Source organism: Vombatus ursinus, unplaced genomic scaffold (genome assembly GCF_900497805.2).
Source record: "Vombatus ursinus unplaced genomic scaffold, bare-nosed wombat genome assembly UNPS02014171.1, whole genome shotgun sequence".
Taxonomy (NCBI): domain Eukaryota; kingdom Metazoa; phylum Chordata; class Mammalia; order Diprotodontia; family Vombatidae; genus Vombatus; species Vombatus ursinus.
Window position 1 is genome coordinate 4,807,024 of NW_020953949.1, and position 14,074 is coordinate 4,821,097.

Consider the following 14,074-nt stretch of genomic DNA (forward strand, 5'->3'; position numbering starts at 1 on the left):
GACCTTCTAGAGCTCCAGATATAGTCCTAACATAGGGCAATCTTGGCTCTGTGGTGGAAATGGGAAGGGGAAGGAGACTAAGCATTTATTAAATCCCTCCTATGTGCCAGACACTCTGCTGAGCACTTTGCAGACATTTCATTTAAAAGTGGGAGACTTTCAAACCGCTCCAGAAAACTTCTTTTAACTAAGGGGTGAAAGGAAGTGGTAAAAGAAATCTAGGTACCTTGCATCAAAACCTCCATGGCTGTTCGTGGCTTTGAAAACTGTCTCTCTTCCATTTCACTGTCAGATTCATCATCTTCTTGGATGTCTATGTCTGAATCATCATTACCTAGATAACAAAAAAATTAAATGTTACAACAACATTTATTTTACCTCTACACATTACCTCTAGGCACAAATCAATTCCAACCTTTAAGACAGATCAATATTCAAGTGCCTCTCAGATTTTTTCCTGATCTGTGAGAAACAGAGATTGGTTTTTGTTGTTATTGTTGTTGTTTTTGCCTGTCAGTGTTCAATAAACAATGTTATACTCTGATTATGACTCTCTCTTAAAACAGGGAGGAGCACTGCTCAGACTCACAGATGGGCTATGAGTAATGCATTTTTTTGCAAATACCAATTTCTGTATGTAGAACCCCAAAACTGATGATCCAGGTTGCCACTGATGACTAAAAATTCCAAATTAGTTTCTAAGAAAGAAAAGAAAAACAGTGTGGTATTGGCTAAATTCATTCCCAAATTATGTGCAGACAACTTTAACTCTTCAATCAAAATGATAATTAGAAAGATGAAATACGTAAAGATACTAGTGTCAGGATGAACTGGGCCTTTGGTTAAATAAGGGATAAGCTAGAAAAGTATAAAAGGACCATCATTCATAGTTTTCACCAAGGAGGAGATGGTCACTTCCAGAAGCCAATATCTGATGCTAGTGATTATTTCTAATGAAGAAAATTGCAAAGATATGTCTTAAAGTCACCTTATGGATGATTTTATAATAACTATAGTAACGGTTTGACATTCTGTGAATAATCTTTTGGGTTACTGAACTGTTGGGCTAGCACATGTACAATAGGAATTGTTTGGACTGCAAAGAAAGAAAGGATCTTATACCTACTGCATGAAGAGAGAATAACTACTCTTGGTTTATCTTCTTACATGGTCACAAATGGCTATTTAGGGGAATGGCCTAGGACGGGAAAGACAACCATCTCAAGATTCAGATGGTGTCAATCCTGATTCCACATACTTCTATCTGGAACCTAATCCTAGGGTCTGCTGATTGACTTTAATACTTTACAAGATTAATAATTTTATCAGTGAGGGTATCCCTTCCAGTGATAACCTCTTCATGACTTTTTGATGGTGCTTTCCAAACTGATGTTACCGAAAAGCTTCACCTAGTGGCCAAAATTCTAGTGAGAAGTCTCTCCAAAGTTAGCTAGGCTAATGCTTGAATAACAAACACACAAGTCTTTACCTGCACTTAGCACAGGCCTAGCATGTAGCAGGTGCCTACTAAATGTCTATTAACTGATTTACTGATCTGGCACAGCCTTGCAGCATATACTTGCCAGAATTTGCGGTCTATTATTATAGCTTTGGGGAATCCAGAGTAACTTCTAGATGACAATGAGGCACCAGAGGCTAACTTAAGGTAGAAGCAATTAAAAACAGCTTTTGTTCAGCCACTAACTATTGTACAGTGTGATGGAGAGATAATCATCAGCACCAAATGCACAGGAAAATAATCAAGTGGTTCTCTAAGAATGCCTCATGTGGGGCCTGGCAGAATAAGGGGTGTTGAGATCGAGTTCCCTCTTTTTCTCAGTCACCAAGAAAATGCTCTTGTACCCTGAGAAACACCAGGAAGAACTAGGTCCAAAAAGAAAAGCATTTTACAGCTTCCTCCAAAGACTTCAAAGCAACAAATCTGACCCACATTCACAAACATGTAGAGAACACAGAAAGGAAGGAGAAGGGCCAACAGAAACGTTTCCCAGATTGGGTAGGGTACCCATGCTCCATGCATGCCACGCCCTTGGCAGTGCCTGGCACATGGCAGATGCTTAATAAATACTGACTGATTGATGCCTATGGCTGTCTTTATATTCTTTCATCACCCATTTTTAAAGGAGACGGCCAAGTTTAGTTACATGGTCACAGATCTAGAGTGGGAGGGGTCCTCAGAGGCCAACCCCTTTGTTCTATGGATTTTCCACAGGAAAACAAGGCTTGGGGAGATAAAGTGATTTGTCTAAACTCGTACAAATAATGACAGATTTGAACCCAGGTCAACAAATACTAACAAGTAATATAACTTTGAAAACTCAGTTTAATTTTTTACTTCATTTAGCAAAATCCAGTAACATCAAAGTTATTATACTATGCAGTATAAGTCAAAAGACACCCTAAACTTTTGATCAAAATCAATATGTACTTTTTCGTCCCAATAATTATTTTCTGTTGAAAGAAATGTATTTCAAAGCAAACCATTAAAGGTTGTGTATCTAAGAAAGTTAATTAAAACCAATATGTATTTTTGCTGAAATCAGTTATCAGCGCCATACATTAAACTGAAGAGTTGCAAAAATTAGACAACGTGGTTAACATTGGGTGCTAATGGGCTATGTTCACTTCTATGCAGCCATCATCACTGTAACAACTGAACAATATTATTTCTCATGTCTCCTCCAGGTCTAAAACTCTTACAATACTTTTATCACTTCGATGACACATTTCCAAGAATGATACAATCTTATAGAGAGCCAAAGATATCTCCAATATAAGGCATTGGGTTCAGAAACCTGAGTCTGCCATATGCAGAAGCCCTAGCATAATAAAAGCTGCAGGTCACATTCACTAACTCCTCAGCTATAATTCCACCATACTTAATAATATTTACCTCTCAGAGTGATGAGGATATAAAGAGATAATAAAGTTCTTTAAAAGAGCTATGTAAATGTTAGCTGTTACTATTTATTATAGAATCCTTAGGTGCCTGAGAAAGGTGATTAAGCCTTAGCCAGCTCACTAGAACTGGGTAATAGATGGGAGGTGGGAAATTGGGAGAGAGCGTGCTCAGGTATAGAGACAAAAAGATCTTTGTTTGGGGATGGACTAAAGAAACAAGATGTATTTTTGGAAATTTCTGGGCTGTTTCAAGAACTCTAAGGACCTCTCTATCCTCTAAAAGTTCACAATCTGTAAGTGCTGAATCCTTGCAGAGCTGTATAAAGTTTACCTTTGGAAATCCAAAATTTCAGTCTTACTTGACAAGTTTACTGGAAGTGATGTTTAGCATGAATTCATGTAAAAGGTATAAAAAAACCCCAAATGTATATGAGAAGGCACAAGTACCACAGAATGTCATCAGCATAAAAGGCAGAAAACTCTCTGTGCCTCTCTGGAAGTCCACTCTCAAGTAGCATTTGTTGCCCCTGGCAATGAAAGCTACTCACTTCAAAAGCATCAAAAGAAAGCTAGTATCTCCCATTTCTGGGTCTTTTCACAGGTTTTTTCTCATTCTTGGGATTCATTTCTTCCTCAACTCTGCCTCTCGGAATACCTTTCTTCAAAATTCAGCTCAAATTTCATTTTTTATAACAGGACTGTTCTCATCCCCCAGCATTATAATGCCTTCCCCTCCTCAAATTACTTCCCATTTACTTTGTGTATTCATTGCTTTATAAATCTAAGTTTCTTGAGGACAAAGACCGTTTCATTTTTGTCTTTGTATCCTCAGCACCTAGTGTGGTGCCTGATCCATAGCAGATGCTTAATAAATGCTTATTGAACAATTAATTGATGGGTGCGGGACAGCCAGTCACAGGCAACCTCAAATAAAATGACCTTTGTATTGAGCTGCCCCAAAACTATAGTCAGGGGAGCATAGATCTGAGTAACAAAGCAGGTTTGTAAGTGAGAGGTAGCTACCTTCCAGCACACTACTGGAATAGTTCCTTAACAGATCTGCTCATACTATTTACAAAGCTCATCAGCAAAAGGAAAATTTTTAATTTTATAAGCTGTAGAAGTGATACTGTAAGGCAATGTTAGCATAAATAATGAATATGAGAATATGAGATGCAACTTTCGATGGGACTCAGGACTCCATGTCTTCATGTGTTATAGCTTCTTAGAATGCTGAGGTGAGAGTATGTGATAGAATTCACCTGCTAGAAGGCAGGGAGCTGGACAGCATGATCTCCTGACTCCTTCAGATATAAAGTTCTCTGATTCCTCTCCCTTCAACCAGATTTATGACATGAAGGATATAAGCAACTGTCTATAGTCTGCCAGCTTTTCTCCCTAGACAGGAATTCCTGCAGCCTATGAGTGACCTGAGTTATAATGGCTATCAATACCACTATCTCCCAGAGGTATACATCTGAGTTCTGTGTTGAAGGACAGGGTGTCAAAGAAGATCTTGCCTCCTCCTGGGATAGGGCACAAAAGGGTGCCTAAGGCATCCTAATTCACAGCAGGATGACATTCCTTACACATAAGGAAGTAGATGGAGTACTAAGAAATTTTGGCTGGAAAGAATCATGAATAGACATCTTTCCCGATCTTTCCTGACAGACATCTTCTTAACTGTTGCCCATCCCTGAAGTGGTCTAGAGTTAAAAGTGATGAAGACTGCAAAGTTCTCAAACTGAAATAATTCTCCTACATGAATGTAAGCACATACATGAGTTAGTACTTCCAAAGAAATGGTAGGCATAGGGATCACAGTTTAAGTTCTATGTTCTGAAGAGTAAAATAAGACCAAAAGACAGTGGAGAAGAAATGAACTAGCCAAACTTCTCAAACTTTTGCCCTGAGCCCTCTTTCATCTCCATCTGATCCATGCTGCCAAGTGCTCCTAGATCTAAAATGCCTCTCCCCTCCCCATCCTCCTCCTCACTCTGCCTGCCTTCCTTCACCATCTCATCCCCTGTCCCTGCCTCTTTTGACACTTGTCTCTGTACTTTCTGTGCTGTTTGTCCCTATACCCTCTGTGATTATTAAAGTATGATTACAGTCCTGTTTTCTGCTGCCATCGTAGTCTTTCCCAGTGAGAACCCAAAAGAACTAGGTATGCCATTTCATAATTTCATAAGTTAATGATCAATTCACCATGTCTTATTTCTCTTACTAAATGATAAGCTTCTTGAGGACAGAGACTATGTATTCTTTATTTGTGCATCTGTAGTTCTAACATGGAGCCTTGCACATAGTAAGCACTTAATGTTTGTTGAACAATGTTATCTTGGCAAAAAATGCTTGTAGTTAGATTGATATAGTCCCTGGGTATGTCTTGGTAAACTCCCAAATATCTTATATATCCTTTAGTTATTCTGAATGGAATTTCTCTTTCTATTTCTTCTTGCTGGGTTTTGTTGATAATAACCAGTAATGCTGATGATTCATATGGATTTATTTTATGTCCTATAACTTTGCTGATTATTAGTCATTTCAATTCATTTTTTAGCTGATTTGCCAGGGTTCTTTCAGTATACCATCGTATCTGCATAAAGTGATCATTTTGTTTTTCTTTGCCTATGCTTACTTTCTCAATTCCTTTTTCTTGTCTTATAGCTATAACAAGCATTAGCATTAGCACTGTATAGCTTTCTAGTACTATGTGGTGTTGTAGTAGTAGTAGTACCAGTACTAGTAGTATCAGTAGTAGTAGTAGTAGTAGTAGTAGTAGTAGTGGTGGTGGTGGTAGTGGTGGTAGTAGTGGTAGTGGTAGTAGTAATTGTAATGGGCATCCTTACTTTGTCCCTTATCACCCAGTTCACTGTTGAACTTCTCACAGTCAAAGTAACCTCTGTCCTTATGTTCTCTCCCTCTTACTGACTAGCTCCTCCCAGAACCTCCAATTTAAGGACCCTAAGGCCAGCCATGTTCTCATTCCCCTCCAGGTTGTAGTCTTGAGTCTGAACTTTCCCTACTATTGTTGTCTTTCCCCATTAGAATGTAAGCTTCTTGAGGGCAGGGACTGTCTTTCTTTCTGCTTGTCTTTGTATTCCCAGGTCTTAGCACAATGTCTAGCACACAGTACACACTAAATAAATGCACGCCGTTCTGACCCGCTGACAATGTCTAATATAAGCAGTTCTATCTAAAGATGGTAACCTTACCCCCACTCTTGAGCAGTCGCTTTTCTTCTTCCTTAAGTTTATTCTGCATTAGCCGTAAGGTATTTTCAGCCTCCTGGAGGAAGATAACAAACAAGAAGCAAAACAGTTAAGGATGAAACAAAAAGCAGTTTGTATTATTCTTTAATAAATATTAAAGCCAAGAGCCCTACAAAGAGACCAAAACCAAAATTAGATAATTCATGTATCTGTGTATACATGTACCCACACAAATAACACAAACCCTAAAAAAAAAACACTTGAGTTCATCTCCTTCAAGTATTAAAATTTAGCATGATGGGATATTCCATGCCTGGAATACTCTTCCTCATCACTTCTACCTCCTGGAACCCCTATATCCCTTCAAGACTCCCCTCAAGAGGCCTTTCCTGATTCCCTCAGGTGTTGGTACCACCCTTTCAACCCTCACAGCACTGTGCATTTTGTATATATCTTATATTTAGTTATCTGTGAACACACCATAGAACACAAATAGAAAGTAAGTTTCCTGAGGGCAGGTATTATCTCACTTTCGTATTTGTATCCTTAGCACCTAAATTCATTGATATTTCTTCCATTCCTACTTTACCTCACAATTTTATAAGATCATAAATTTAGAGTTGGAAAAGTTCTTAAGGAGGCATCTAATCTAATTCTCTCATTTTATACATGAGCAAATTAGCCCAAAGAGATTGGTTAGGTGACCTGCCCAAGGTCACAGGGGTTGCAACCAGTAAGTGGCAGAGCTAGGACTTAAACCTACATCCAAATCCAGGACCCTGTCTAATGCACCATAATTTCATCCACAAAAGTTGTGGCTAGGCAGGATGGAGAGGAAGGAGGTATCAGCCTTAACTATTAGTAGTAGAAAGTTGAAGTAAAGGTCCAGCAGAACAGCTTTGAAAATAACAAGTTAACTACTCTGCTGTCCAGGTGGAGGGAAAGAAGGGCAAGGGGTGCAGATGTGCTGCTCATTCACAAGTTTCTTTCTGTTCTGCTTCCAAGGCGGAAAGGTCCATCTTAGCTGGCGTTGGTTAAGTTCAAAGTTTTAAAATGTCTTTAAAAGGTGTGATTTACTCCAAACAAACACACGAAGAACGGTTATGCTTTAGGTCTATTACAAAAAGAGACTCTGGCTATTGTCAAGAGCAAATAAGAGACAGCTGATACAATCTCTCTAAAAAGATTCATGGCTAAACTTCCTCTCTCCTCAGCAGAGGACTCATTCTTGACTCATATGTTATATTAATGGAGAAAACAGAGGTTGCACACCCTGTGAGCTTCCTCTTCTCTCCCCTCCTCCATCCCTCAGACCCTCTCCTCTTCATCATTTCTCAGTCTCTCCTCCTCTGCTCAGATGAGTCCTTCTCTTCACTTAGGCTAACCTCTTTATTGGATCCCATTTTCTTTCATCTCCTCTGAGAGTTTCCCCTAATCATTCCCTCTTTCTCTCATCTTCAATCTCATATCCCCTGGTTGTCTTGATATCCCCATCCTTAATCTTCCCTTGACCTGCCCTCTCCTTATGTTACTGACCTATACCTTTTCTCCCTTTCACAGCCAAACTCCTAAATATGGTCATCTTCACTTGTTGCATCCATTTCCTTATTCCTCTACTTTCTCCGTAATCTGCTGAATTGCAATATCTGATTTTGCCATTTGACTGACACTGTCCTCTCTAAGCTTTACCTAAACAGCTTAGTCAAATGGCCTTTCTGACTTGACGTCTTTCCAGTTTTTGACCCTACCAACTACACCCTCCTTTCAGATGCTTTCTCTTCTCTTGGCTTCTCAGACACTACCCTTTCAGCTCTTCTCCTGTTTTTGTGAACACTACTTCTCAGTACCCTTTGCTGCTTCATCATCCTCTGCCTGGAAGGCTCTCTCTTTACCTCTTCTCTCTCTGGGTATTCTCCTTGGTGACCTCATCAATTCCCAAGGCTTTAATTATTCTCTCTATGCAAATAACTCCCAAATTTATATATCTAGCCCAATCTCTTACCCGGATTCCTATCCAGTGTTACCAACTGTCTACTGGTATATGTCTCTACATGGATGTACAATAGGCATCTCATGTCCAAAAATGGAACTCCTATCACATATTCCACATAAAATGAGCATTTTCATATACACATTAGAACAGAAAAAGAGGAATGTACAAGAAAATGCAGATCTCTATTATATAGTACTTTCTTTTCTTTCTAAGTATATAATACATTCAACATTTTGTATATAAGTATATAATAGATTTCAACATATATAATAGATTTCAACATTCAACATAACTTTCAAAGCTATCCTGCTTATTAGTAATTCCCTTTGGCTTCCTTTCTGTTCTTGTCTGGGTTTTTTTGTTTGTTTGTTTGTTTGTTTGGGGTTTTGGGGGGTTTTTTTGGTGAGGCAATTATTAAATGACTTGCCCAGGGTCACACAGCTAGTAGTAAGTTTCAAGTATCTGAGGTTGGATTTAAACTCAGGTCATCCTGACTCCAAGGCTGGAGCTCTATCTATTGCGCCACCTAGCTCCCCCTTGTCTGTTTATTTTTAAAACTGCTTTAATGACCATCTTTTCTTTCATTTCTTTTTCTTCCTTTTTAAAAAAAAATGCTTTGCCAATCTGATCAGTGTAATGTGGTGCCTCAGAGTTCCTTTAATTTCCATATTTAATTAGCAATTTGGACCATTTTTTCATGTGGTTGTTGATAGCTTGGATTTTTTTTTTGAAAATTTCCAATTTATTTCCTTTGACCATTTGTCTGTTGAGAAATGGCTCTATTAAATTTGAATCAGCTCTTTATATATCTTGGTTATTAGATCTTATTTTTTTTAACTTGCAGCTAAGATTTTTTCCCCAGTTAAATGTTTTTCTAATTTCTAACTGTATTCGTTTCATTTGCGCAAAAACTTTAATTTTATGTAAACAAAAGTGTCCATTTTATCATCTATGATCCTCTCTCTTATTTAGTCATAAACCCTCCTTCCTTTATCTATTATGAAATGTATACTCTTCCGTGATCCTTTAATTTATAACAGGACTTTTTACATCTGTCGTGTATTTATTTAGAGCTTACATTGGCACTTGGTATGAGGTGTTAGTCTATATACAAATTCTGTTAGTTTTTTTCTAGTTTTCCCAGTATTTTTTTAAAAATAGCATGTCCTTTCCCCAACAGTTGGAGGCTTTTGGGTTTATCAAGCACTATGTATGCTACTATGTTCGCTTCTGTATTTTGTGTATTTAATTTGTTTCACTGGTTGACCTCTGTACCTTCCCCTCTATTTTTTAACCAATACCAAATAATTTCAATGATTACTGCTATGTAGTAAAATTTGAGATTGTACTGCTAGCTCCCCCCTCTCCTTTTTTCATTATTTCCCTTGAGATTCTTTACCTTTTTTCCTCCCAATGAATTTCATTGTTATTTTTTCTAGGACTAGAAGTAATCTTTTGGTAGTTTGACTGGTATGGCACTGAATAAGTAAATTAATTTAGGTAGTATTGTCATTTTTATTATGTTGGCTCTGCCAACCCATGGGAAATTAGTACTTCTCCAAATATTTAGGTCTTCATTTTATAAAGAATGTTTTTTATTTGTATTCACATAGTTCCTATATGTATCTTGGCAAGAAGTCAAAATATTTTATATATTGCATAGTTATTTTGGACTTTCTCCTATTTCTTGCTGCTTGGTTTTGTTGGTAATATAAAAAATTTTTGATGTTTTATTTTGTTGATGTTTAAGCAACACTGCTTAAGTTATTGGCTGTCTGAAGTAATTTTATTTGATTCTCTAGAGTTCTCTAAGTCAGTCATTGTATCATCTGCAAAAACTCCTAACATATTTTCTCCAAAACCTATCCATCCTCAAAACTTCCCCACTTCTGTTGATGGAACCACTACCCTTCCAAATACTCAGATTTGCCCTTTAGTGTCATCATCCTTGACTCTTCTCTCTCCCTCGACCCTCACATCTAATAAGCTGCCAAGCATCATTGATTTGGTCTCCACAATATCTCTTGCATCTATTATTCCCTTCTCTCTCAACACATACAGTCTCAATCCTAGTTTGCCTCTTGTCTGGATGATTTCAGTAGCCTCCTATTGCAGGAAGAACCAGGCTTCTGGTCTGACCATTCTCCAAACAGCTGCCAAATTGATATTTCCAAAGTATAGGAATAGCCATGTCATTTCCCTGCTCAAGGGGCTTCAGTAGCTCCCTATTTCCCTGAGGAAAAAATATAGACTTCTTTGTTTGGAATTAAAATCTTTCAGAATCTGGCTCCAATCTATCTTTCCAGATTGATTTCATATCAAGGCAGTACCTTTTCACCCTGTTCCAGTCAAACTGGCTTACATCCTAGTTCTCCATCTGTGAAATCCCATTACCCCCCTCCACAACCTTTATAAAGGTTGTCTCTCACACCTAGAAATATTCTCCCTCCTCACCTCAAGTTTGGGGATCTTCAGCTTTTTTCAAGGCTCACCTAGGTGCCACTTCCTACATGAGACCTTTCTTCATCTTCTCAATTATTAGTATTGTAGATGCCTAGAATGACTTTGTATAAAGTATTTAATTATTTGTGTACATGTTGTTTCCCCCAGTAGAATGTAAGACCCCTGTGGGCAGGGACTGTTCCTTTGTTGTCTTTGTATCCTCAGTACCTGGCACTTAGTAGGTGTTTTAAAATACTTATTAAATTAAATGGAATTTTCATCATCAGTGACAGAAGAACCATTATATTTAGACTCTCACACATCAGCCCCTGAAGTGTTCCATGAGGAACTAGAATTGGTATTTAAGACCACCAAACTGGGAAGACCAGCTGGATGAGACCAAGTACAAACTGAGAAACTATGCATGAGATGCCACAATCTTGAAAGCATTAAAGGATCATTTCTTAGGGAGAGAAAGATACCAAAGGAATTGAAAAAAAATCAAAGCTATTACTATAGGGAAAAAAGGGTGCTCACAAGTACACCAATAACTATTCAACTAATTACCTATTTTCTTATCTTTATAATGTCTTTATGAGCTATGTTCCTTTCAAGGATATTCTTGGTGAAAATATATAGACTTTTGTAAATTATTTTTTTTGCAAAAGACCATGTCTTTAGAGTAACACACCTGACTGAAAGGTGCAGATCATATAAGGTCTCACTGTGGTTTTGTTTGTTGATAATAAAAAAAACCATTTGACTCAATACAGCAAAAGGTAACCTTAAAAAAGACCTTCCTACAAGGGGTCTTTTGTGAATATGCTAATAACAGATTCCTGGAGAAATGAAATCAGGGGTACCCCTGCTCACTGGCCCTCTGAGTACTGATCCATTCTCCACGTAGCTGCCAAATTAATTTTCCTAACATGCATATTACTTCCACAATAAAAAGAAAACAAAAAAGCTTCAGTGATTCTCTATGGCCTCTAGGATAAAATACAAACTCCCTCAGCCAGGAATCTTGGGCCTTCCAGAGTTTGGCCACCACCTCCCTTTCCAGACTTACTTCTTAATCTCACAAGACTGGTTTATTAACTATTCCCCAAACTCCACATTCCATTTCCAGCCACTGTGCTCTCATACAGGCTATGTTGTCCCATGTAGTCCCACTTCAATTCTGCCTCTCAAAATTCTTAGCTTCCATCAAGGTTCAGCTAAGTTGACTCCTTCCATAAGAAGTTTTTCTTCATCCCTCTAAGTGTCATTGCTCCTTTTCTCCTGAAATTATCTTGTATGTATTTATCTGAGAGCATGAAGTATCACCCTCCCCCAATAAAATGTAAACTCCTTGAAAGCAGGCACTGTTCTGCATTTTGGTTTTCATATCCCTAGCCCCAAGTACAGTGCCATGCAGTAGGTACTGGATAAATGTTTGTTGGAGTTGAATTAACAGCAAAAGCAAGAGATAAAACAGGGAGATATATGCTTGCCAAAGGTATATGTCACTGTTATGGCACCTTGAGTCCAAATGGAAAAGGGATTCTTTAAGGATGATAAAATCTTCCATATGCTTCTGCTTGATATTATGGTGATATTATGTGATTGCATCAAACTCCAGAACATAAAGCTGCATTACAAGATCCCCAATAGGATCCGTGATTACTCAAAAGAAAACAGCTTAACAGTACAAACTAAAAAACTAAACTATGAAAAATATCTATTTTCTGGGCTATATAAGTAGAAGCCCAATCCAATGGTTAGTAGAACAGTACATGTATTTGGGGCAGGTAATGCAGATAGGCAATGAGTTGGGCTCAGAACTGAAAAAGAGGAAGAAAGGAAGCTGGACTGCATTTGGGAAACTGCACAATCATTTTTTAATGTTCTCATCGTGTTCTCTCTCTATGTTCTCTCTTCATCACAAAAGCCCATCTTTTTAACAGAAATGTTCTCCTAGAAATGCTGTATGACTGTGAATCTTAGAACACTAGTAACTCATTAAAAGTGTGTAACCCAAAGGTAAACAGAAAGATACCTACTGGGCACAAGTAGGTTGCAATATATTACCAATGATAACCTATATGCAAGAAGTGGTATAAGGGTACCAGTAAGGAAACATAATCAGAAAGGAGGTAGACTGGTCACATGTTGAGAACTGAGCTAGATGAAGACCTCCAGCAGGCTGGGTAGATTTCCGTGAAGGATTTTTGGGAGAAGATGGATAAAATAGGATACAGTGTAGATTAGTTGTGATAAGCATGAAGGGAATACCCACATCAGTGAAATTAGAGTTTCAATGAAGAAGCTACTATCAAGGGAGAATGAAAGAGAGATTTTCATATTCTCTGTTTTATACATCAAATGATAAACTTTGAGTAATTAGGTATTAAAGCAGGGCCAGGAGGATAGTAAGAAGACTTTGAGGAGAAAAATATGGAGAGAGAAATCAAAGATCTAAGTAGTGACAGAGAATTTTTCATGGGCACTTTAGAATACCTATTCCCCAAGACACATAGTACTTTCACTCCTTTAGGAGTGAATTAGGATATTCACTCCTTCAACAAACATTTGTTGAATCCTTATTATGCATGATTCTCTATGCTCGACACTATAGGAGACACAAATATAACTAAGATACAGTCTAGGTTTGCATAAATGTGATAAGAGGCATCAGGTTTAATAGAGACCAATGCTAAGGAACTTTAAGGCACGAAAGATTATCAAAATTCAACAATTTATCTAGATGAAATGAAATATCTTCACTTAAGGCAGAGGAGGCAATCATTAGCCTGGGTGATACTAAGTAATACTGGAGGCAACTGGTGATGCCCTATTATTCACTGCTTTTCCTTTTTTCTCCTCTTTTGCCTTTCTCTCTCTTCGTTTTTGATGGGGTTTTTTGTTTGTTAAGGAGTGAGAGCAAAATAACTTACTGTAATATAAAAATAAAAGTTGACTCAGCAATTCACTAATTGAGAAAAATTTTTTATGAATTTTTACTAAACCAGTTTTTTTCTTAATTTTCAATTCCTCCTAACCTATTCATTAACTTTCTTTCTTTTTCCTCTTTTTCCTCTCCCTAGTACATATGCCTTAGGTCTTTCAGTGACATTAACTCTTCTAGTGGTCCTTAGGCTTTGATCAAGGCACGGAGGAAAGATTCAGGCCTAGGATTTGGATTTAATCTAATCCACTTCAGATACTCATTTCCCCAGACTGATTAAATTACACCACACAGTCATAAAGAGACACAAAAGTAATACTTATCATTCAGCAAAAGATTATTAAGGTTTATTTTCTAGAACAAAAGGCAAACTGAAGGGAAAAAACACTCTTATCCTGATATTTGAGGGACTTGATACTGCATTGGATGAAAAGCAGTAAAGTAAAACACTACTATTTTCTCCTCTGCTGATTCCAGGTTGAAGAAAATCACTCAAATAACAATGACCATTATAATTTTCTCATTGAATTTCAATTAATTAATTCAGTTGAGGAT

At 37.6% G+C, this 14,074-nt stretch overlaps 1 protein-coding gene across 2 annotated transcripts in view; it reads right to left on the bottom strand.

The window, feature by feature from the left end:
• CLUAP1 (clusterin associated protein 1) overlaps positions 1-14,074 on the bottom strand; it is a 45,097-nt gene that overhangs the window by 7,362 nt on the left and 23,661 nt on the right. For both annotated transcript variants that reach the window (XM_027859725.1, XM_027859726.1), the window contains 2 exons: positions 6,141-6,213; positions 227-334 (listed from right to left, as the gene is read on the bottom strand). In XM_027859725.1, coding sequence (XP_027715526.1) covers positions 227-334; positions 6,141-6,213 — 181 coding nt within the window. The remainder of the gene's footprint in view (positions 1-226; positions 335-6,140; positions 6,214-14,074) is intronic.